This window comes from Biomphalaria glabrata, chromosome 2 (assembly GCF_947242115.1).
Source record: "Biomphalaria glabrata chromosome 2, xgBioGlab47.1, whole genome shotgun sequence".
Classification (NCBI taxonomy): Eukaryota; Metazoa; Mollusca; class Gastropoda; family Planorbidae; genus Biomphalaria; species Biomphalaria glabrata.
The window spans coordinates 36,043,618-36,066,808 of record NC_074712.1 but is presented as its reverse complement, the minus strand read 5'-3'; the positions used below and the strand labels follow the sequence as shown (position 1 = coordinate 36,066,808).

At 40.0% G+C, this 23,191-nt stretch overlaps 1 protein-coding gene across 1 annotated transcript; it reads left to right on the top strand.

Annotated features, from left to right (window-relative positions):
- Positions 1-9,979: 9,979 nt before the first annotated feature.
- On the top strand, positions 9,980-19,709 carry LOC106057818 (leucine-rich repeat and immunoglobulin-like domain-containing nogo receptor-interacting protein 1). The gene is made up of 2 exons (XM_013215138.2): positions 9,980-10,380; positions 14,825-19,709. Exon 2 carries the CDS (start codon positions 14,825-14,827, stop codon positions 16,412-16,414), a length of 1,590 nt encoding a protein of 529 aa, XP_013070592.2. The 5' UTR covers positions 9,980-10,380; the 3' UTR covers positions 16,415-19,709.
- Positions 19,710-23,191: the final 3,482 nt, after the last annotated feature.

The window sequence follows — 23,191 nt, the reverse complement described above, 5'->3', positions numbered from 1 at the left end:
ACGTTTCTAAGTACTGCCACACGATGACAAAGTAGCAGGTAGACTTGTCAGGTTTGTATGTACTGTCACAGGATGACAAAGTAGCAGGTAGACTTGTCACGTTTCTAAGTACTGTCACAGGATGACAAAGTAGAAGGTAGACTTGTCACGTTTCTAAGTACTGCCACACGATGACAAAGTAGTAGGTAGACTTGTCAAGTTTGTATGTACTGTCACAGGATGACAAAGTAGCAGGTAGACTTGTCACGTTTCTAAGTACTGCCACACGATGTCAAAGTGGCAGGTAGACTTGTCACGTTTCTAAGTACTGCCACACGATGACAAAGTAGCAGGTAGATTTGTCACGTTTCTAAGTACTGACACACGATGACAAAGTAGCAGGTAGACTTGTCACATTTCTAAGTACTGCCACACGATGACAAAGTAGCAGGTAGACTTGTCACGTTTCTAAGTACTGCCAGAGGATGACAAAGTAGCAGGTAGACTTGTAAGGTTTGTATGTACTATCACAGGATGACAAAGTAGCAGGTAGACTTGTCACGTTTCTAAGTACTGCCAGAGGATGACAAAGTAGCAGGTAGACTTGTAAGTTTAGCAGGTAGACTTGTAAGGTTTGTATGTACTATCACAGGATGACAAAGTAGCAGGTAGACTTGTCACATTTCTAAGTACTGCCACAGGATGACAAAGTAGCAGGTAGATTTGTAAGGTTTGTATGTACTGACACACGATGACAAAGTAGCAGGTAGACTTGTCACGTTTCTAAGTACTGTCACACGATGACAAAGTAGTAGGTAGACTTGTCACATTTCTAAGTACTGCCACAGGATGACAAAGTAGCAGGTAGATTTGTCACGTTTACTGCCACACGATGACAAAGAAGAAGGTAGACTTGTCACATTTGTAAGTACTGCCACAGGATGACAAAGTAGCAGGTAGACTTGTCACGTTTCTAAGTAATGCCACAGGATGATGAAATCACATGTATAAACATGAAAAAAAATACTAAGAACTACTCACTTAAAATAAAAAAAATACTTCTGGCATGTTGTGATCAATAAAAAAAATAGTTTGTCCAATCTGTTAGAGATTGTGGTGTGTTGAGCAGTTACTTCTATACACCATCATCAAGATCTGGATCATTGACAGCAAAGTGTAAAAGTTTCTTTAGTCTGTACATACTAATCTTATTGAATAAATCTAACAACTTTTTTCATGCATTCGAAATGGTCCGTTCTGATATCTTGCAACCTCCCCTCCCCCCCCCCCCTACGAAATAAAATAAAATGAAGCAAATTAACTTCAGTCAAGATTTAAAATAGCTTCTCAATACTGCAAAGAGAGGAAAATTGAGCTAACTCGGTCATATTTGTACAGTACTTCAAACATCAAACTTCAAATGCAGAGAGCACAAAGGTCTTACAAAGAAAAGTGGACTGGACAAAGTGAAAGAATGGACAGGCCTCTTTTTTAACTTGCTAAGGTCAGCTGTTGATCGCCGTAAGTCTAAAGGCTGATGATGATGCTGTTGATGATAATGGTAATGACGAGACTAGAGTAAGAATCAAATTTATCTTTTCAATTATGTTGTATAAACTGACATCTGTTTCAAGTGAAAACAAAGCATTGCAACTTCTGCTTGGTCACTTCTGTTTGGTCACTTCTGCATCGTCACTTCTGCTTGGTCACTTTTGCATGGTCACTTTTGCTTGGTCACTTCTGCATGGTCATTTCTGCATGGTCACTTCTGCATCGTCACTTCTGCATGGTCACCTCTGCATGGTCATTTCTGCATGGTCACTTCTGCATGGTTACTTCAGCATGGTCACTCTAAAACTAAAACTCTTGGACTGATTCTAATTGGAAATGTGTTCATATTAAAAACTGGACAAGTGATATCTAAAACTAGGTTTACCAGATGCCTAAATACAGACAAACCCCCCACCCTCCCAAAAAAAAAGGACAAAGTCTTACAAAGAAAAAAAAATGCAGTTGGTGTATATCGTTAGGGAAAGATTTACTAGCGTGTCTGCCACACCCGAAAATACTATTTTGGCTGTTTATAATTTTCCATTTATAAAAAAAATAATTTTAATTTAAATTTTTGTCTGTTCCATTTTTTTAAAATCTAGCATTCATTATGTAAACTAATCGCTCTCTAAGAGGTATAAAGGAGGTATAAAGGAGGTATAAAGGAGGTATAAAGGAGGTATTGTCTTTTTAAAAAAGTATTTTTTATTTTTTTCTTGTTACATCTCCTATTTCTCAGAAGAAAGACATTCTCACAGCAGTTCATCATTCGCGACATTCTCACAGCAGTTCATCATTCGCGCTAACATTTATCGCAAACATTCTTATATTTACTTTGTGAGAAAAATGCTTTTCACTGATTCAAGAGATAGTTGTTGTTTTTTCTTTTGTTCATTGTGCATTTATCAGCTAATATCCTGAACGTTGGCATTATGCCCGGGAATACAAAATAAATAAATTAATTAATAAATAAATTAAATTAAAAAACAAACAAATTCACACATTTGAAAAAAAACCAAGCTTCATTCAAACAGTTTTGTAGACAAGCACCAGTGTTTACGAAGATGTTTGACCAAAAACCTCTTCTCTTTCTGACCTTATTTCTAATGGAAGTACTGGTCAAGCAATCGAATATCATTCACACCAATACATCTTTCCTTCAGGTTGATTCAGGTACTGTATGCATGCCAGTCAAGAGATCGTAGAATGTTGTGTAATGTATTTACAATTATTCAGATTGTCAGTCCCAGGACGGGGCAGTTTAACGTCAGCGACATTGTCAGACCCAGGACGAGGCTTTTAACGTCAGTCCCAGGACGGGGTAGTTTAACGTCAGCGACATTGTCAGACCCAGGACGAGGCTTTTAACGTCAGTCCCAGGACGAGGCTTTTAACATAAGTCCCAGGACGGGGCAGTTTAACGTCAGCGAAATTGTCAGACCCAGGACGAGGCTTTTAACGTCAGTCCCAGGACGAGGCTTTTAACGTAAGTCCCAGGACGGGGCAGTTTAACGTCAGCGACATTGTCAGACCCAGGACGAGGCTTTTAACGTCAGTCCCAGGACGGGGCAGTTTAACGTCAGCGACATTGTCAGACCCAGGACGAGGCTTTTAACGTCAGTCCCAGGACGAGGCTTTTAACGTCAGTCCCAGGACGGGGCAGTTTAACGTCAGCGACATTGTCAGACCCAGGACGAGGCTTTTAACGTCAGTCCCAGGACGGGGCAGTTTAACGTCAGCGAAATTGTCAGACCCAGGACGAGGCTTTTAACGTCAGTCCCAGGACGAGGCTTTTAACGTAAGTCCCAGGACGGGGCAGTTTAACGTCAGCGACATTGTCAGACCCAGGACGAGGCTTTTAACGTCAGTCCCAGGACGGGGCAGTTTAACGTCAGCGACATTGTCAGACCCAGGACGAGGCTTTTAACGTCAGTCCCAGGACGGGGCAGTTTAACGTCAGCGACATTGTCAGACCCAGGACGAGGCTTTTAACGTAAGTCCCAGGACGGGGCAGTTTAACGTCAGCGACATTGTCAGACCCAGGACGAGGCTTTTAACGTCAGTCCCAGGACGGGGCAGTTTAACGTCAGCGACATTGTCAGACCCAGGACGAGGCGTTTAACGTCAGTCCCAGGACGGGGCAGTTTAACGTCATACCCAGGACGAGGCAGTTTACTTCTTGAGTCGTTTAACGTGGTACTTACCAAAGACAGGATGTAGAATTAGCGCGGGTCCTAAATCATAAATAATTGAAAAATGATTAACATATCCTTAATTACTTTACACAATATAATAATAGTAATAAAAATATTATTTAATAGCAATTGAAACCACCAGAGACAGAAAAATGATATAAGGATTCTCTACCCCAGAACCTTCTCATCCTTGCAGCTTACTTCTTGCTAAGAATGGAAAGGTTATGGCGTAATTGAGTTCAAGTTTTTATCACTGAGATACGCGAACGTCAAAGAAAGCTGATTCATAAACTTACTTAAAACTAAAATTAAACTAAATTTTTAAAATAAAGTAAATTATCCCAATATTATAGTTTGTTATAAATGTCTATACTATAAAGTAGAAAGGAAGGCGTATGTATGTATGTATGTATGCATGTATGTATGTATGTATGTATGTATGTTACGAATAGAAATCAAAACCGTTTGACCAATCTTGAAAAAACTTGGCAGAAATGTCCCTTGGGTGCTAACGTAGACCGTAGTGTATGTGATTTCATTATTTGATAAAATTAACCTTCTAATTTGTGTTTCAAATGCATTTTTACACAAGTTATTTCCTTATGTCCTCGAATTTAGAATTCCCGAAGAACAACCTTTCATTAGACATTACGCGAAATGTAACATCTCTCCTAGGTCTAAAACTCTAATTCAACTTTAAGATGATAAGAACTTCTCTTCGCAAAGATAGTTTTATACTTAAACACATGAACATACTAATTATAGTTCATTTATTTCATATTTTAATCAAATTAACATTCCAATTTGTTTTTCTGAAGCATTTTTCATACATTCGTTCGCTAGAGCTGCGAAGCCGTGTTGATATATATTCTAATAGTTTCATTCATGAATCTAATTTAAAAAGGTCACGCATGCGCAGAGCGAAGCTTCACGCGCAGAATGAACTCTAGACGTCTAACTCAAGATCTAGATCTACTTTGTACTTTAACACATGAACATACATATTCATTTAAAATTCTTATCAAATATATATATAGGCCTACAAGCAAATGTTTTTATTTGAACAAAATGGATTTAAGTCCATTAGCTATTTAGATCGCTCTATTCATACTATTTCTACATTCACGCATTCCATTTACTCATAAAATTATTATTTCGTTTAATTGTTTACAAAGCACTCTCAGTGACTATATCCAAAGTGATACGCAAATTAATTTCCGCGGGCTGCGGGTAAATTATGTCTAATATATATATATATATATATATATATATATATATATATATATATATATATATATATATATATATATATATATATATATATATATATATATATATATATATATTGTTATAAACCTGGTGGTGGCACAGATGGGGGTAGTGGTGTAAGTGTAGTCAGCCGACGCAAATCGCCCCAGGCCAGCGCTAGACGAGCGGTCAAGCGTGACGAGTTACGACTGTCAGCCGAGTCGAGGGTCAACAGGACAGTTCGGGAAGGATCGCCCATGTGAACAGAGCTCAGGAGCGCCACGAGAGTTATAGTCATCTGACCACCTAGAAACGTCGAGGGGCGTTCTGTCCGGTTCGAGAAGGCCAGTAGGGACCCTATATAAGAGCGGAGGTTGCGCAGTCAAGACGGTCGAGAAAAGGGGCTCAATACAGCAAGGTTCAGAAAGCGGGTTCACGGCAGGGGTTCAGAGCCCGGTTCACTACAGTCCGGTCGACTACAGCACAGTTCAGCGGTGTGGTTCTGTACGGAGCATTACGACGGTTCAGTGCGGAGTACTGTCAAGTACAGTTGAGACGAACGGCGTCTTGATCTTGGTCTGTGATCGAGTCCGACACAACGAGCCCAAGTGTGTGAAGTCAGTCCCGAACTGTTGAACCCAGTGCAAGCCCGGAACGAGACGGAGAGGCCAGTGCAAGACTTGATACGGCGGAACGGTGTTATCGGAGAGATATTTGTTATCGCAGAGCTATTTGTACTGTTCTACGTGCTGCCAATTGTACAGTATTGGCTGTTATTTATGATTTATGGACATTAAACCTTTACGTTATTTTGGAGCCCTGACTTGTCAAGTTCTTTAAGTTGGTGGTGTATGGTGCAGTTTGCAGAGAGCCTGGATAGTGAGATTAGTAACAACTGGTGTCAGAAGTGGGATCGGATCGGAATCGGATTGGATCGGATCTACTATGGCTCGTCTGAAACTGCTGTACGAACTTGAATTTAGAGAACTGAAGCAAGAACTCCGTGAACGAGGGCTGAAGACATGTGGAAACAAGGAAAGCTTACAAGCACGCCTCCGGGAAGACATAATGGAAGAAGAAGAAGATCCGGACACGTATCTGTTTGAAGTCGCACCAGACTTGGGAGAGCTCTTGAACTCTGTACTGGACGAGATGAGTATGACATTGAAGAAGTCCACCGAGGAGTTCTGTAGAGAGATTAAAAAGATGTGTACCTCAGTGAAAGAAGTGACGAGCCCCGTGGTGAAAACGATGGACGTGGTGGAAGAAACCTTGTACGACCAAGGAGACTTGAAAGATGAAGGAGATTCACCATCGTTGGACATTGAACTATTACCCACCCAATGCTGTGAATCAATAAGCAGTAACAATGGCAATGCTGATGAACGTGGTGCTGCCTGTGAATCCGAAAACAAGGAGTACAGATCTGGGGAGCCGAAAGAGACAGACAAAGAGACAAGAGAAGCTGCCTATAGTCCAACAGAAGCTTGTGCCTCCGACGTACCTAATATGAGAAGCTCAAACAGCAAGACAGATCAAGAGAACACTGAGTCTGCCTCCAAGCCAGTTGCTGAGGGACGTTTACATGGTGGAAGCTACCGGCGAAGCTTGTACCCCACAGACGTTCATCCAGATGCTAAGCTCAGCGAGAGAAGTTCTGATGGTGGTCAAGAGAATCCAAGGAAGCCTGACGTTGGTCCAGCTGCCAAGACTGGAGAGGAAAGCCCTGATGGTGGTCAAGAGAATCCAAGACAGCCTGACGTTGACTTTGATGGACATTTGCAAGATGAAAGTCATCGACCAGGTCTGAAACCAACAAGCGATTGGCCCGATACTGGGACGAGAGAGAGAGGTCCTGATGGTGGTGAAGAAAGCCGAATGGAGCCTGAAGCCGAAGACGAGGGACCTTTGCACGAGGAGTGTTACCAACCTGCCCCACGAGAATGCCCTCCAGACAAGGTTGAAGATGATGACATGTCCCACAATTCCTCGCCCTGTGGATTTGAAGCCCATCCCAGTCCTTCTTCGCAAAGCCCTATGAAGCCAACTCTTTTGCCAACGATCTTGGTATCCCCAACCCTTACATTCTATACCTCTCCATGTGTCAAGTGGCTGTCCTCAGTATCGACCGACAAGAGAGCGATGCAACCACAACGTCACTGCAACAAGAGGACGATCAACTGGAGGAAAAGAAGAAGGCGGCGTTTGCGTAGTCCAACGTGCATGGTGATGCTACCAAGAAATAACTGCAGCCACATGAAGACCAACTGGCGGAGAAGAAGAAGAAGGCTACTTTTGTTGAGTGCAACATGGATGACGATGCGGCAACGACATCGATGCAACCAGATGAAGGCTAACTGGAGGAGAAGAAGAAAACGTTTTCTGAATTCAACGTGGATGGCGATGAAAGCACGACGTCCATGCAACCAGGTGAAGGCCGATTGGAGGAGAAGAAGGAAGCGACCATTGCTGACTGCAACATGGATGGCTCCATCAAGCTCAAGAGGCAAGCCAACTGCCACTGATCGACCCCCGCCTGCAGCGATGAAACTTTACAGCCAATGTCATGATGTTGATCCTGTCCGGGACGGACAGATCTAAGGAGGGGGCAGTGTTATAAACCTGGTGGTGGCACAGATGGGGGTAGTGGTGTAAGTGTAGTCAGCCGACGCAAATCGCCCCAGGCCAGCGCTAGACGAGCTGTCAAGCGTGACGAGTTACGACTGTCAGCCGAGTCGAGGGTCAACAGGACAGTTCGGGAAGGATCGCCCATGTGAACAGAGCTCAGGAGCGTCACGAGAGTTATAGTCATCTGACCACCTAGAAACGTCGAGGGGCGTTCTGTTCGGTTCGAGAAGGCCAGTAGGGACCCTATATAAGAGCGGAGGTTGCGCAGTCAAGACGGTCGAGAAAAGGGGCTCAATACAGCAAGGTTCAGAAAGCGGGTTCACGGCAGGGGTTCAGAGCCCGGTTCACTACAGTCCGGTCGACTACAGCACAGTTCAGCGGTGTGGTTCTGTACGGAGCATTACGACAGTTCGGGAAGGATCGCCCATGTGAACAGAGCTCAGGAGCGTCACGAGAGTTATAGTCATCTGACCACCTAGAAACGTCGAGGGGCGTTCTGTCCGGTTCGAGAAGGCCAGTAGGGACCCTATATAAGAGCGGAGGTTGCGCAGTCAAGACGGTCGAGAAAAGGGGCTCAATACAGCAAGGTTCAGAAAGCGGGTTCACGGCAGGGGTTCAGAGCCCGGTTCACTACAGTCCGGTCGACTACAGCACAGTTCAGCGGTGTGGTTCTGTACGGAGCATTACGACGGTTCAGTGCGGAGTACTGTCAAGTACAGTTGAGACGAACGGCGTCTTGATCTTGGTCTGTGATCGAGTCCGACACAACGAGCCCAAGTGTGTGAAGTCAGTCCCGAACTGTTGAACCCAGTGCAAGCCCGGAACGAGACGGAGAGGCCAGTGCAAGACTTGATACGGCGGAACGGTGTTATCGGAGAGATATTTGTTATCGCAGAGCTATTTGTACTGTTCTACGTGCTGCCAATTGTACAGTATTGGCTGTTATTTATGATTTATGGACATTAAACCTTTACGTTATTTTGGAGCCCTGACTTGTCAAGTTCTTTAAGTTGGTGGTGTATGGTGCAGTTTGCAGAGAGCCTGGATAGTGAGATTCGTAACAATATATATATATATATATATATAGGCCTATCATGGGCGTAGCCGAGACCCCCCACCCCCGAAATGAAATCCCCTCCCCCCCCCCGTAGGGAGGAGGGGGGCGTGGATTGGAATTTAGTGACTGATTTTTTGCTTTGATTTTGTTTATTTTAGGTGAGATTTTAATACTAAACCATCACTTGCCCCAGCACAGCCAAGGGTTTTTGAGTTTAAAACACCTTATTAGGGGTTTTTGAGTTTAAAACCCCTACCAGGGAGTTTTGAGTTTAAAACCCCCTTTCAGGGAGTTTTGAGTTTAAAACCCCCTACTAGGGTTTTAAGCAGTTAAATACCTTTCTTCTATAAAACAAAACGGAGGACATTTCCTCCTTTAGCCGGACGTTTGGTAACCATATCTTTCACATAGAACAGATAAAGATTCGTGTAAACGTTTTGTTTAGCACATTAAAATTAAATAAAAAGTCAACTTTGTTAAGAATGTTAAGTAGGCAACCTCTACTATGGAAATCACCAATGAATAAATGTATGTAAGGGAAATAACTTAATAAAGTTTTGAAGGTTGGTGTGGCTAGAAGTTATCTGCGCATATTTAGTTTTTCTTCACAATTATTGTTTTAGACACGTACTACTGATATCAAGAAATGGAATATAATTCTTTATCATTTTAAAATAAAAAATAATGTATTGATAACGAATGTATTGAAAGACAGTTAATTTTTTTTTTAAATGCCAGACAAATATGCAAGTAAATTCACACGTACAGGTACTGTCACTTCATTCAACAATCGTAAACATTTCTCCTACAATAAGATGATGCCAACCTTCATAGCAATAACTCGACTTATGAGAACAGAAAAAATGATTTAATTAATGGACACAAATAATACTTAAAAAGTAATAAATCCTTTGTTTTAAGTAATAAGCCTATAGCATTTTGGTTGTTATATTCCTGCCTATCTATCTATCTATCTATCTATCTATCTATCTATCTATCTATCTATCTATCTATCTAACTTTATCAAGTATGCATTCTCTTATAAATATTTAATTTAAACAAGTTGCCAATTGTACCCTATTAATTAATTTCAATATGGACCGAATTAGATCTAGTAAAAATTGTATAGTGAACTTTGGTTAAATACTTCTGCAATGACAGTATATATGTGTATGTATAAACAAGTCATTAGTTAAAAGCTACACGTATACGAATAGGGAGACACGTTCCCAGACACTCTGTCAAGTCTGCTATCTCTGGCCGAGGTGCTCATGAATCCCAGATCGATACTCACACTTGAATTGAGGTCGCCGGGTAGCACGGCATGGCTGGGGGGAGCACACTGAGAGTAGGGCCGTGCTCTCACCACAGTTCAACACTCGGATCGCTAGCTCGGCCGTGCTAATGGTGTGAGTTGGGGGGTTGTAGTACAACAGTTGTAACACGCTGGGTCAAGGTCAGGGAATACGATGACTTGAGAACCTCGTCGTGTTGTGTGTCCGAAGAATCGCGTGTTTTCTTAGCATGTGTAGAGAATCATTTCCATCATCGGAAGTATTGACTGTTTTCACGCCGGTGTCAGATCAATACATTGTGCCAGTGAGAATGCACGCGTATAAAATGAACACCTGGACTTCATCAGACTTCTCTGGTATCAGATTAATGTAGGCCAGATAACAAGAAACAAGTCTTAAGACAGAATATTTCCCTAACATCTAGAAGGTAAATAAAATTGACCTCATTTACTAGAATGTATTTAATCGGTTGACATATTACATGTAGCATGTCGGAAATTAAAATGGCCCGCCGGCCCGGTTGAGCATCACAGGTCATATCCCATAATTGTTTGGAGACTATTCTTTCTAATGTTCATGTTTGAAAACAAGTATCTCTTTTAATCGTAAAGAATGATAGAGTCAAAGAGCTCCTTAGATTGGTGTTTTTATACAATAGCTCTATTGAAGTCACTTCTTCAGGGAAGAACCTGGAGGCTGGGTAGGTGAGCGGACAACTTGTCTCAAAAACGGCTCTACCGTTTTTCCTAGAAATTTAACATTTAACAGTTGATGTATATCGTGCAAAAAGAATGACTAGCTCGTTTGCCACACGGAAAAACAACTCTAGTTTGACTGTTATAATGTTTAAAAAATAAAATATAAATACATCCAGCCGTATTGCCTTAATTATGCGATAACTGAGCACATTTAAAGTACCTTCGATCCATGGCAATCTATAAGCGTTGCTTACATGTTTACATAAAGCGAATATAGTGTTGTAACTCTAAGGGAGGCAACTCAACGAACAGATAGGAGGCACTAATAAATGATGTATTTATTCTATAAGCTATCCACAATTAGTTGGAGTTGGACTTCCACTATAAAGTCACAGGGAGTAACGTCTTAAGTCCTAATTAATACCTTTTGATCGTAGAAACACACATTGTAAGGCTCTTCGAGCTTAAGTTTAAAAAAAAAACTGTTTGAGCTTCATACACTAAAAAAACACCAACTCTGAAGCACCGTTCTGTCTGGAAGAGACCCAAGTCAATGCCTATTGAAAGCATTGCTCTGAAGCACCGTTCTGTCTGGAAGAGAGCCAAGTCATTGCCTATTGAAAGCATTGCTCTGAAGCACCGTTCTGTCTGGAAGAGAGCCAAGTCAATGCCTATTGAAAGCATTGCTCTGAAGCACCGTTCTGTCTGGAAGAGAGCCAAGTCATTGCCTATTGAAAGCATTGCTCTGAAGCACCGTTCTGTCTGGAAGAGAGCCAAGTCATTGCCTATTGAAAGCATTGCTCTGAAGCACCGTTCTGTCTGGAAGAGAGCCAAGTCATTGCCTATTGAAAGCATTGCTCTGAAGCACCGTTCTGTCTGGAAGAGAGCCAAGTCATTGCCTATTGAAAGCATTGCTCTGAAGCACCGTTCTGTCTGGAAGAGAGCCAAGTCATTGCCTATTGAAAGCATTGCTCTGAAGCACCGTTCTGTCTGGAAGAGAGCCAAGTCATTGCCTATTGAAAGCATTGCTCTGAAGCACCGTTCTGTCTGGAAGAGAGCCAAGTCATTGCCTATTGAAAGCATTGCTCTGAAGCACCGTTCTGTCTGGAAGAGAGCCAAGTCATTGCCTATTGAAAGCATTGTTGCTATTTCCGACATAGCTGGCCTCTGGACGCATGGGCAAGACATGGTTAAAGGACCGAGTTTACTGGGAGCCTCCGCCATCTTCCTATGTTGTACCAGGCTGATCGACAGGGTCGTGAGAGCTCTCTTTCAACTCCGTCCGTGCAATGGGTCCACTCTCGCGTACCCTTGGACACTCCCACGGGAGATTTGTTTTGCCATTCATTTAGCCTAGTTATCCCCTCAAGTAACCGTTTCCACACGGGCGCCACTTTGAGGCAGAATAGCATGCCCGTGCAGATTAATACCAGAACACAAAACAGACCACCGACACACTTCCCAGTGTCGCTCCAGGTCTCCCAAACAGTTCCCTAGTATCACACAGGACAGCACTCAGCACCAGACTGTTCAGACTCCCATGACTTCAGCCGGCTCTACTGCAGTTATTCTTCCTGTCTAAACAAGTCTTCTACTACTTGTGTTGAATGGCGCTCTGATGCATACCATCAGTCTGGCTCGGGAGCGGAGTTACATCATTAGATTACATCTACAATGTAGATCTAGAAGTAGATCTATACTAGAGTTCGAAATAACTTCGAAATCAAAACTTCAGATCTAGTGTTAGATCTAGATGTCCATACCAAAAAATACCCGAGCCTTTCTCGCTGGCTGAATCAGAAAATGCGTAGTTCGCAGCTAACTGTATCAACAGTTCCATTCCCGAATTCAATCAATAATTTCTAAAAATTATTCTTATAAATTATTTTATTATATTTAAAGTTTACTAATGGAAGTATTATCTTTTTTTTTAAATAATATTTTTAAAATGTTGTTTTTGTTAGTTGGTATAAATCTATTAAAGATACACATTGATAAAACGTATTGCGATACAAGGCAGTCAAAAATCTTTGTAAACTGTTACCAACTTACCTACGTATGATAATAGATTTTAAGTCTGAAAAATTTTACCTTTGTTGCAAAACGTATGTGGCGTCTAATAAAATTTTAGGAATTCTCAGGGATTCCCCGCTAAGAGCCCGTTACAAGCGGACACTTGTTCAACCTCATGTAATAGTCATGTCATTCAACAGCAGAATTTTAGTTTTGTATGCACGCATTGTAAAAACAGCTCAGCAGGTTAAGTGTTAACTACGACAGAGTTGCCAAAAGTAAAATGTAAAATGGTGGTCAGTAAAAATGCGAAGCAAAATTATATGGAATAATAAAAAAACGTAAAAGTTAATGATCGTAGACATTTGGATATTTTTAGAAACCCTCTTCTGTGAAGTCCGGGGGCCCTGCCTGCCCTGCCCTAAATCCGGCCCTGGATACCATAATGAAAAATGTTAATTGGGAAAATGCTAATTAATAAATACTTCTTTTGTAAGATTCAAATTTTCATGTTATTTTACTGTACCTGTGAGGGGTGTTGAATTTTGTATCGATTTGTTACAAGGTGGGAGGGGTAAAAATGTAATTGTTTTGGCGTTACGTTCTATCTGAGCGTTCCCTAAGGACACCTAAACGAATCAGCTGACACACAATCTCAGTCACTTTGATTGACACGTGTCCAGTGTTCTTATTGATGCTAGTGACATTATACTCTTGTTATAATTATAATACTAAGGTCTGTCAAATGTTTGACATGTTTCATATGTTCCTTCAGAGGGGAAGAGAATCTACTTCCTAGTCCAAACCTCCCGCAGGACGACATGATGTGTGGCAGCGGCAGGGTTAGAGCCCGAGACCATCGAGACGACCGAAAGGCTTTTTAGTGATTTTTAGCGGCCCCCGAAAGGGGAAAAGACGCTATTAGTTTTGTGCGAAATGTCTGTCCGTCTGTCCGTCTGTCCGTCTGTCCGTCCGTCCCGTTTAGATCTCGTAAACTAGAAGAGATATTGAAAATCCGACTTCACAATATTTTAGACCATTCAAAGTTCTGATGCAAGGACTACTTTTTTTTTCCTGAAAGCGAAAATTCTAATTTTTAAAATCAATTATGCAAGCAGTTTTTTATAAGAAAAAGCTAATTAGTATGCATTATATGTTAGACCTAATTTAAAACGAATAGTAATATTATAAACATTATTTTCGTGGATTTGAATATGACATATAACCATTTCAAAACAATTAACTTATTTAGTTCGAACCGACGGTCCCGGGTTCGAATCCTGGTGAAGACTGGGATTTTCAACTTCTGAGTCTACCCAGCTTTAATGGGTACCTGACATTAGTTGGGGAAAAGCAAAGGCGGTTGGTCGTTGTGCTGGCTACATGACACCCTCGTTAACCGTAGGCCACAAAAACAGATGAACTTTACATCATCTGCCCTGTAGACCACAAACTAGTTAGGCCAGGTTCACATCTAACTTTACATTCACTTTCACGTATCCTTTGATCTGCGGGACGGTTAGGGCACTACACAAGATCTGTTAACCTTCTTTCTCCATTCTTATCTCTCATTTGTCTTTGATATAATTTCATTCGGATGTTCTTTCTGAAAATATTGAAGCCTACCTGGGTGGACGAATGGTCGTGCGGTTTGCGCGCTGGACTGTCGGTTGGATTTATCGACGATCGAAGGTTCAAACCCTGCCCGCTCCCATCCCCCGTCGTCCTGCGGGAGGTTTGGACTAGTAAGTAAACTATCTTCAACTCTGAAGGATTATCCGAATTATGTAAAACATTTTACTTCGGGGGCCGATTTTGAGTTTGTGTTTCCACACAAACTGTCTTTTGTAACCTTGTTTAAAATACTGTTTATGAGAAGTGAAACATTCAATCTCTGTAGTAATAGTTTTCCTGTAATTTGATTTCGTAATGCAATAATCATATCATCATTAGGTATTAGTCAATTCACAAATAAGCATTCTTAAATTAGCTCTAGTGCATAGGACTATTACTCATTGAGTAAAATTAGTTTTAAGGTGGCAATTTGCAGTAGCTTTCAATAATTTTTCAATAAAAGAGGTTGAAATATTTGAAACTTTTTTAAAGGGATTAAATGCTAAACACGTGCTAAACAATAAACTGTTATCATTATTTCCTCAGATGTCCAGCACAGTGGTTGTCTGTTCCTGTCTTTGTGCACTGACATTAGCTTTGGTCCTGGCACATTCAACTGACCGCACGTGCCCTTCCCCTTGCAAGTGTTCTCAAACCAGACTTGAAGATATCGGGGATATATACAAAGTTGTCTGCTCGGAGAAAAAGTTGCAGGCCATCCCTAGTCTTGATATCCTGAAGCCCGTGCCATTGCCCATACATCTTCACTTCAATGAGAACGACATTAGATCCATACGTTCTCTGGCCTTCCCCCCTAAAGTAAATATAGATAGCCTCGATCTGAGCAGAAACAAACAAGTCATCATCGAACCCATGGCCTTCACCAACCTAGCCCCATCACTGACCAAACTGACTCTGGAGGCCATCAACTTGAACTTTGACTCGCCGCTAACGATGCTTAGCGGCCTTGATCACCTGAGAGAGCTGTCCATCAGTCACAACAACAGGAAAGGTTATGTGGCCGGGGCCGTGGAGAAGGTCATGGTCACTTTACTGAGCGGATCAGTAACCAGATCACTGAGGATTCTCAGAATGGCTCACTGTGGTGTCAGGGAGCTGAACAAAGACGCCTTCAAATACCTGACTTACCTTGAAGAATTGGACCTTTCTAACAACTGGTTCCATTATGTCCCCGAAGCCATCAGAAGTCTCAGACATTTAAAGAAGCTCATTCTAGTAAGCACCAAAATAGTCAAAATTACAGATGACGCCTTTTTAACTTTATCCCATCTAGAATGGTTAGAGATGAGTAGATCTGATATAGAAACCATTGAGAAATATGCTTTTAGGGGTCTGGAAAAATCTCTCAAAAGACTTTATCTCGAGCGTTGCAAATTAAAAAAGATTCCGACCGAAGAAATAAAACATTTGAAAAAATTGGAATATTTGGATCTTACTATGAATTACTTTGAAACGGCTCCTGCTCATTCCTTTGTTGGTGAGTATTGTTTGAAAACTTTGCTTATCAGTGGCAGCAATCTTAAATTTGACAGGGACACATTCTCAGGACAGAAAGACTGCATCATTGATCTGGCCATCAAGCAAATGAATCTTAGTGTTATTCCTAGAGAGGCCTTAAGCAAGCTGAACAAGCTACAGCACCTGTCACTGGAAAGAACTGAGATCAAAACTTTGCCGCGCTCGGCCATGGTAGGCATCAAAGCAAAGACGATCAGTCTGGCAGAGAACAATTTGAACTACATAGCGCCAGGAGCTTTCCTTGGTCTTCCGTCTCGGGTTGAGCTCAACTTGAGAAGAACCAAAGTATCGGACATTGATTTTCTTTTGGGATACGAGGACGAGGCCATAGCGACGGTCAATCTGGACAAGACGGAGCTTCAGTGCCGGTGTTCCATGGAGTCGTCCCTGAACGCTACGCTCAACATTGCCATTTTCGGGGCCTGTCTGAAGAATAACAAGACGTTGATTCCCTTCGATAGCTACATGCTGAAATCTGTTCTCAGCGATGCATGCGAGGAAGAGAGGTCTCGTAATGCTATAGGCAGTCTTTATAAACTTAGAAGTAAGAAGCTGTTTACGCTGTTGTTAGTACTCGTCCGATACTTGAGTAGCTAAATCACGTGACTTGCCAGTGATTTCACTAGCTAAATCACGTGACTTGCCATTGACTTCCCTAGCTAGATCACGTGACTTGCCATTGACTTCCCTAGCTAAATCACGTGACTTGCCATTGACTTCCCTAGCTAGATCATGTGACTTGCCATGGACTTCCCTAGCTAGATCATGTGACTTGCCATGGACTTCCCTAGCAAGATCACGTGACTTGCCATTGACTTCCCTAGCTAGATCACGTGACTAGTCATTGATTTCACTAGCTAGATCACGTGACTTGTCATTGATTTCACTAGCTAGATCACGTGAATTGCCATGGACTTCCCTAGCTAGATCACGTGACTTGCCATTGATTTCACTAGCTAGATCACGTGACTTGCCATTGATTTCACTAGCTAGATCACGTGACTTGCAATTGATTTCACTAGCTAGATCACGTGACTTGCCATTGATTTAACTAGCTAGATCACGTGACTTGTTATTGATTTCACTAGCTAGATAATGTGACTAGTCATGGACTTCATTGGCTAGATCATGTGACTTGTCATTGACTTCACTAGCTAGATCACGTGACTTGCCATTGATTTCACTAGCTAAATCACGTGACTTGCCATTGATTTAACTAGCTAGATCACGTGACTTGTTATTGATTTCACTAGCTAGATAATGTGACTAGTCATGGACTTCATTGGCTAGATCATGTGACTTGTCATTGACTTCACTAGCTAGATCACATGACTTGCCATTGATTTCACTAGCTAGATCACGTGACTTGCCATTGACTTCCCTAGCTAGATCACGTGACTTGCCATTGACTTTCCTAGCTAAATCACGTGACTTGCCATTGACTTCCCTAGCTAGATCATGTGACTTGCCATGGACTTCCCTAGCTAGATCATGTGACTTGCCATGGACTTCCCTAGCAAGATCACGTGACTTGCCATTGACTTCCCTAGCTAGATCACGTGACTAGTCATTGATTTCACTAGCTAGATCACGTGACTTGTCATTGATTTCACTAGCTAGATCACGTGAATTGCCATGGACTTCCCTAGCTAGATCACGTGACTTGCCATTGATTTCACTAGCTAGATCACGTGACTTGCCATTGATTTCACTAGCTAGATCACGTGACTTGCAATTGATTTCACTAGCTAGATCACGTGACTTGCCATTGATTTAACTAGCTAGATCACGTGACTTGTTATTGATTTCACTAGCTAGATAATGTGACTAGTCATGGACTTCATTGGCTAGATCATGTGACTTGTCATTGACTTCACTAGCTAGATCACGTGACTTGCCATTGATTTCACTAGCTAAATCACGTGACTTGCCATTGATTTAACTAGCTAGATCACGTGACTTGTTATTGATTTCACTAGCTAGATAATGTGACTAGTCATGGACTTCATTGGCTAGATCATGTGACTTGTCATTGACTTCACTAGCTAGATCACGTGACTTGCCATTGATTTCACTAGCTAGATCACGTGACTTGCCATTGATTTCACTAGCTAGATCACGTGACTTGCCATTGACTTCACTAGCTAGATCACGTGACTTGCCATTGATTTCACTAGCTAGATCATGTGACTAGTCATGGACTTCATTGGCTAGATCATGTGACTTGTCATTGACTTCACTAGCTATTTACAGAGCAAAAGAGCTTTATGACTTCTTAGACACTTTTGAAAGAAAAAAATGTTTTCAAATGAATCAAGAAACATGCCGCCTCTGGCGATTCTTTATGTCCAGCTTGTGACCGCGCATATGTATCAAGGACTGGACATCGTCTGTTTTAATATAAACTTCCATAGAACAAATGAAATATGCTAGAAACCTAATGAATTTTTTTAGTTTCTCTTTTCGTACGTGGGTTTATGTATAACAGTCAGCAATCAGTTTTGTAACGTTTGGAGATTGATAATAATTGAATTTAGTATTATCTAGTTTTTCACTATAAGAAACGCGTCCTAAAATATAATGCTCCAAGAGAAGGTGCTGCGATGTTTTCGGGGGATGTTTTGAAAAATCTGAAAAAATAAAAAAGGGATATAAGGTGGCTACTTTTAGATTGTGAGTTTCAAAAATAATGTGAAATTAACTTTAAAGCGTTGTTATGTTTTATTGGTTACATATTAAAATAGTTTTTAAATGCTCTCCCCTGGACCTTCAGGAAATTCTTTAGTAAACAGAAAGAAACAATGAAATATATTAGTCTAACAAACACCCCCATCAAGATGTGACTATTTATTCACCCATAAAAAATATCAGTTACCTCTCCTCTTATAGGAGATAACTCGATGGGATTCTATTAATTAGTAATCAATGGCGATGAAGGTCAGAATCAATAAAAAATTAATATGTTATTTCATAGAATAACTTTTGGAATTATTCAAATAGTAGACAGTTGCATACAATTCTAATGAGGAAACGGTAGAAAAAATATGTGTAAATGTAATTTTAAAAAAATGCATTTAAAACATCTATGGACATGGTGTGCTCACCTATATAACCTTGGCCTTCATTAGGACCAAAATCAGAAGTAAAAACTAGAAGTAGAAACTATACACTATGATCATCAATATAAAACATATAGAATTGTGAGAACAATGTTTTATTGACGCAGATGACAATTCATAATTTCTACATTATGAGTAGGAGGTAGAAGTAGGCCTACTAAAATCACAATGTAGCTTTAGATAGCAGAATTTTAATTTGTATAAACTTTTTGTTTATTGGAATGTGTGAATATCAACAATTTTTTGTAATGAATAAGTTTAACTTTGATCATACTTCTCGTGTTTATCCTCACATGTCAAGAATTGCATCTGACATTCTGGTCCAAAGGATAGTTTTATCTGAAATGCAGATTTAGTGTCTGAATGATCGGTGTTTCAATGTGATCCTGAAGTTGTTTTAAAAATGATACATTAATGTAAGATATAGTCGTTGTATCCAACTGATAGTTTCATCTGAGATATAAGTTTTTGTGTCACACTGACATAACTGGGTACTCATAAAAATAATGTGATTTTAATGTTATTGATGCAAGGAATTTTACTTCCACAACTTTCTGTGATCTTGTCCAACAGAAACTATCAAACAAAAACAATGAAAACATTATTAATGTCTTTAAGTATCATTAACAGTAGAACACCGGTAGCGCTAAAGAATGTTCCTTTTTAATTATTTGTGTTTGTAATTTAGTTCAGTGTTTAGTTCAGTGTTTAGTTTGACTTACACTCACATTAAACCTACAACGTGTATACAATTAAAATGTGCTTTCATATGATGGAATTGTGTTTGTCTCTATATATACAATACGTATTTAAACTCTTTCTCTACCGGAAAAGAATCCAAAGTTGGAAACATTGCTAAGTTGGTATATATACATTTATTTTCTCAGAACCTTCTTAGTTTTTTACATTTCATTGAATGGACTGCATAATAAAGGCCCCTCCCCCCTGTCTTCGACACCATGCCCTGTGACTCTGTGATAAGTCTTATATTGTTGTTGTGTTGGAAGGTTGACATGTGATGTCTTGGGGAAAGTTGAAGACTAATGCTGGCACACCTAAGGTTTAAATATACGTGAATCATATAAAACTGACAGGAGTATTTATCATCATCGATGTGCTAGTCTGAGAGATAGTCTCTATTGTCTCAATCGCTGAAACAATCCCTTTTGGCAGGTTGACAGCCGGACTCTGTGTAGGAGGTGCAAGATGGTCTCTCAGCTAGTCGTCTTAAGTTTGTAGATTACCATCAGAAGCGAAGGTTGAGGAGAATACGCTTTGACCTTGGCAGTCGGCGTTTGGCAGTCGACACTGGCCAGTGGGCAGCTAGAACAAAAATTCACTGAAACTTCTTGACTTATTCTATTAAGCATGAATTTGAAATCACAATAAGCTTAATTATTCAGAATTTAATGTCAGTATGTTCAAAAGTTCCTAGCATAGACTTTTTTTAGAAAGTTGGATCAAGGCGTTGTATTGTAAAGTAGTTAGAAGAAGTGAAGATATTTTCCTTAACCCTAATCTATGTAACATATAATTTAATTTTTAGATTTAGATCTAGTAAATGAACATCAAAAATAAGAGTACTCTCGTCTAATAATTAATAATTTCCAATTTTTAGATACATAATCTAGAAAGATCTATGTAATCAATATATTTTAATGTACATAAGATGATTTAAATCAACATGAATTATTATATCCATCTAGGATTTTTGAAACATTATCTCAATGGAAACAAACAGGAAATTGCTTTGTTTCATACATTTGCGTGAATATCCGAGAAATGATTTTGCATTATTTCTAAACTTTGAAAACTAAAGATCATTAGTTATCTAAGATAGAAAAGATTGATTGGGGAGTTTACGTACATAAAAACCTATATATGTATAGGTCGGTGAAGCGATCAATCGCGGATAGTAATTTATTTCCGGTTTCCAGTCTAGATATAATATATAAGTCTATGGTTCCTAGTTAGGGGCTTATGGCCGTGCTATGACGTTTGCTTGCACACGTAAACACCAAATACATTTATTGTGTTAGACCAGTGGTTCCCAAACTTTTTTGTCTCGTAGACACCTTGCCATGGTTTTTGATTTTCGGTAGACCCCCTGCTTAACTTGTATTGATTTTGACACATTCATCAACATTTTTTAACACTAATTTCTAACTGTAGTGAGTCTCAGAGTGAAAAAATAATTTAAAGCTGCATTTGAAGTTATACAGATGTCATTTTTATTGATAAAATTTAAATTTAAACAATTAAAAGAACAAAATATATTGTTATGACTTTGCCATGCGCAGCGCCATCCAAGCTAGTGCAGAAAGAAGGTGCGCACTATCTGTGACTAAACAAGTCGGATGTTGACATGAGAGAGAGAGCGAAATCCGCCCAAGTAGAGAGCCAATATGGAGAGACTGTGCCTAAGAAAGATGTTGTTTTATGTACCAGTGATGTCGTGTACATAAAGATATATGTCCTCGTTGAGTTGTCTTCCTTCAGTTATTACAATATATTTCTGGAATCATCAAACACACTGGAAATGTTTTTTTTTATTTTTTTGTAGGCTCAACATCCGTTGCCACGGATGTTGCATATAGGACTTTGTTGTTCTATGAAGTAGTCCTTGAAACATTAAATATTAATGAATGAATTTGCTTTAGGTATTATTGTACACGTTTACACAAAGAGCAGTTTCTCGTGTATTTCTTGATCTTTCATGTGTGCTCAAATATTGGGTCCGCACAACTGTTTTCACTAACAGGAGAAGCGGCGAAGGCGAGTAACTAGCACCAAAACCAGTAAGCCTTGGACAGGCTGGACTCGTTAGCCTTGGCTTTCTACCCACCTAGCAGCAGGATAACTGAATTCAAACCTCTGCTGTCTTGCAGCTATAAACATAGGTTTTGTGAGTAAACCTTGAGGAAAAATAAGGAGCCAGCAACCGTTAGGCAGTTTGCAGCAAACAACGCTACATCCTGTCAGGGCCGGATAGACCGCTGATCGCAAACTGTTTATGTCGTTTGAAAAGAATAGCATAAGAAGCTTTTAATGTTATACCACCGATGTTCCCTTGAACTGTATTGTTGCCAGAAATTCATTTAATAATATCAGAAGTAGGTTTACGTTTTTAAAACTACTTCAATTGTTATTGTCTATAGATTTCACGTCTTTAGTTCTATTTTTATGTCTCTCTTTTCGTGCAAAGGCAGGGTATATAAAATACTTTTCCAAATTACTTTATGGACCAAATTATATTGCTAATATTGACCAGATTATAGGGCTAATATTGACCAAATTATATAGCTAATGTTGTTTAGATTCTATTGCTAATATTATTCGAATTCTATAGCTAATATTGCTCAGATTCTATGAAAAATATTGACCAGATTTTAAGGCTAATATTAACCAGATTATATTGTTATTATCGACCACATTATATGTCTAATATTGACCAGACTTATAGCTAATATTGAACAGATTATATAGCTAATGATCAGAATCTATTGCTAATATTTTTCGAATTCTTTAGCTAACATTGCTCTGATTCTGTCGCTAATATTGGCGATATTATATGGCTAATACTGTTTACATTATATGGCTTATATTGACCAGATTATATTGCTAATATTGTTCAGATTATATGGTTAATATTGCTCAGTTCCTATGGCTAATATTGTTCCTATTTTATTATTAATATTGCTCAGGTTCTGTTGAGACTATGAATCCTATTCTTTGGCTAATGATCACGAGATTGTATGAAAGAATAAGATCTGACCAGCGCGAATATATATATAACGTTAAGTTAGTCCATTATATCTGACCTCAGTCACACTTGCTTGGACTTTGGAACACTCTGAGATCCTGAGTTGTACATTCCAGTCTTCACTGAGAGTGAACCCAACACCTTCCATTGGAGAGAATATCCACGCGGCCACAGTGCCATATAATGTGGTATATAATAGCCATAGAGCGTTATCACAAGTCTATAACGCCTCCAATAATTATCCCGATAAATACTTATTTATTTTTTTCGCAAACGCACACACACAAACACGTACACACGCAACATGTGTAAATAAAAACAAGCAACTCGAGTGTATTTCTCAGGCACACATATTGATCTTTATTAATGACGTGATCAACACATACAAACTTCATGGTATGCGAATCATTACATTGAGATGATAGCCACATAATAAAACAAAAAGCAAAGAATCACAGAAAAAACAACACGCAGAATCAACCAATAGATAAT

What these genes read in the sequence shown, in the direction of transcription:
- LOC106057818 (XM_013215138.2), top strand. Translation starts at nt 14,825, where the DNA reads ATGTCCAGCACAGTGGTTGTCTGTTCCTGTCTTTGTGCACTGACATTA.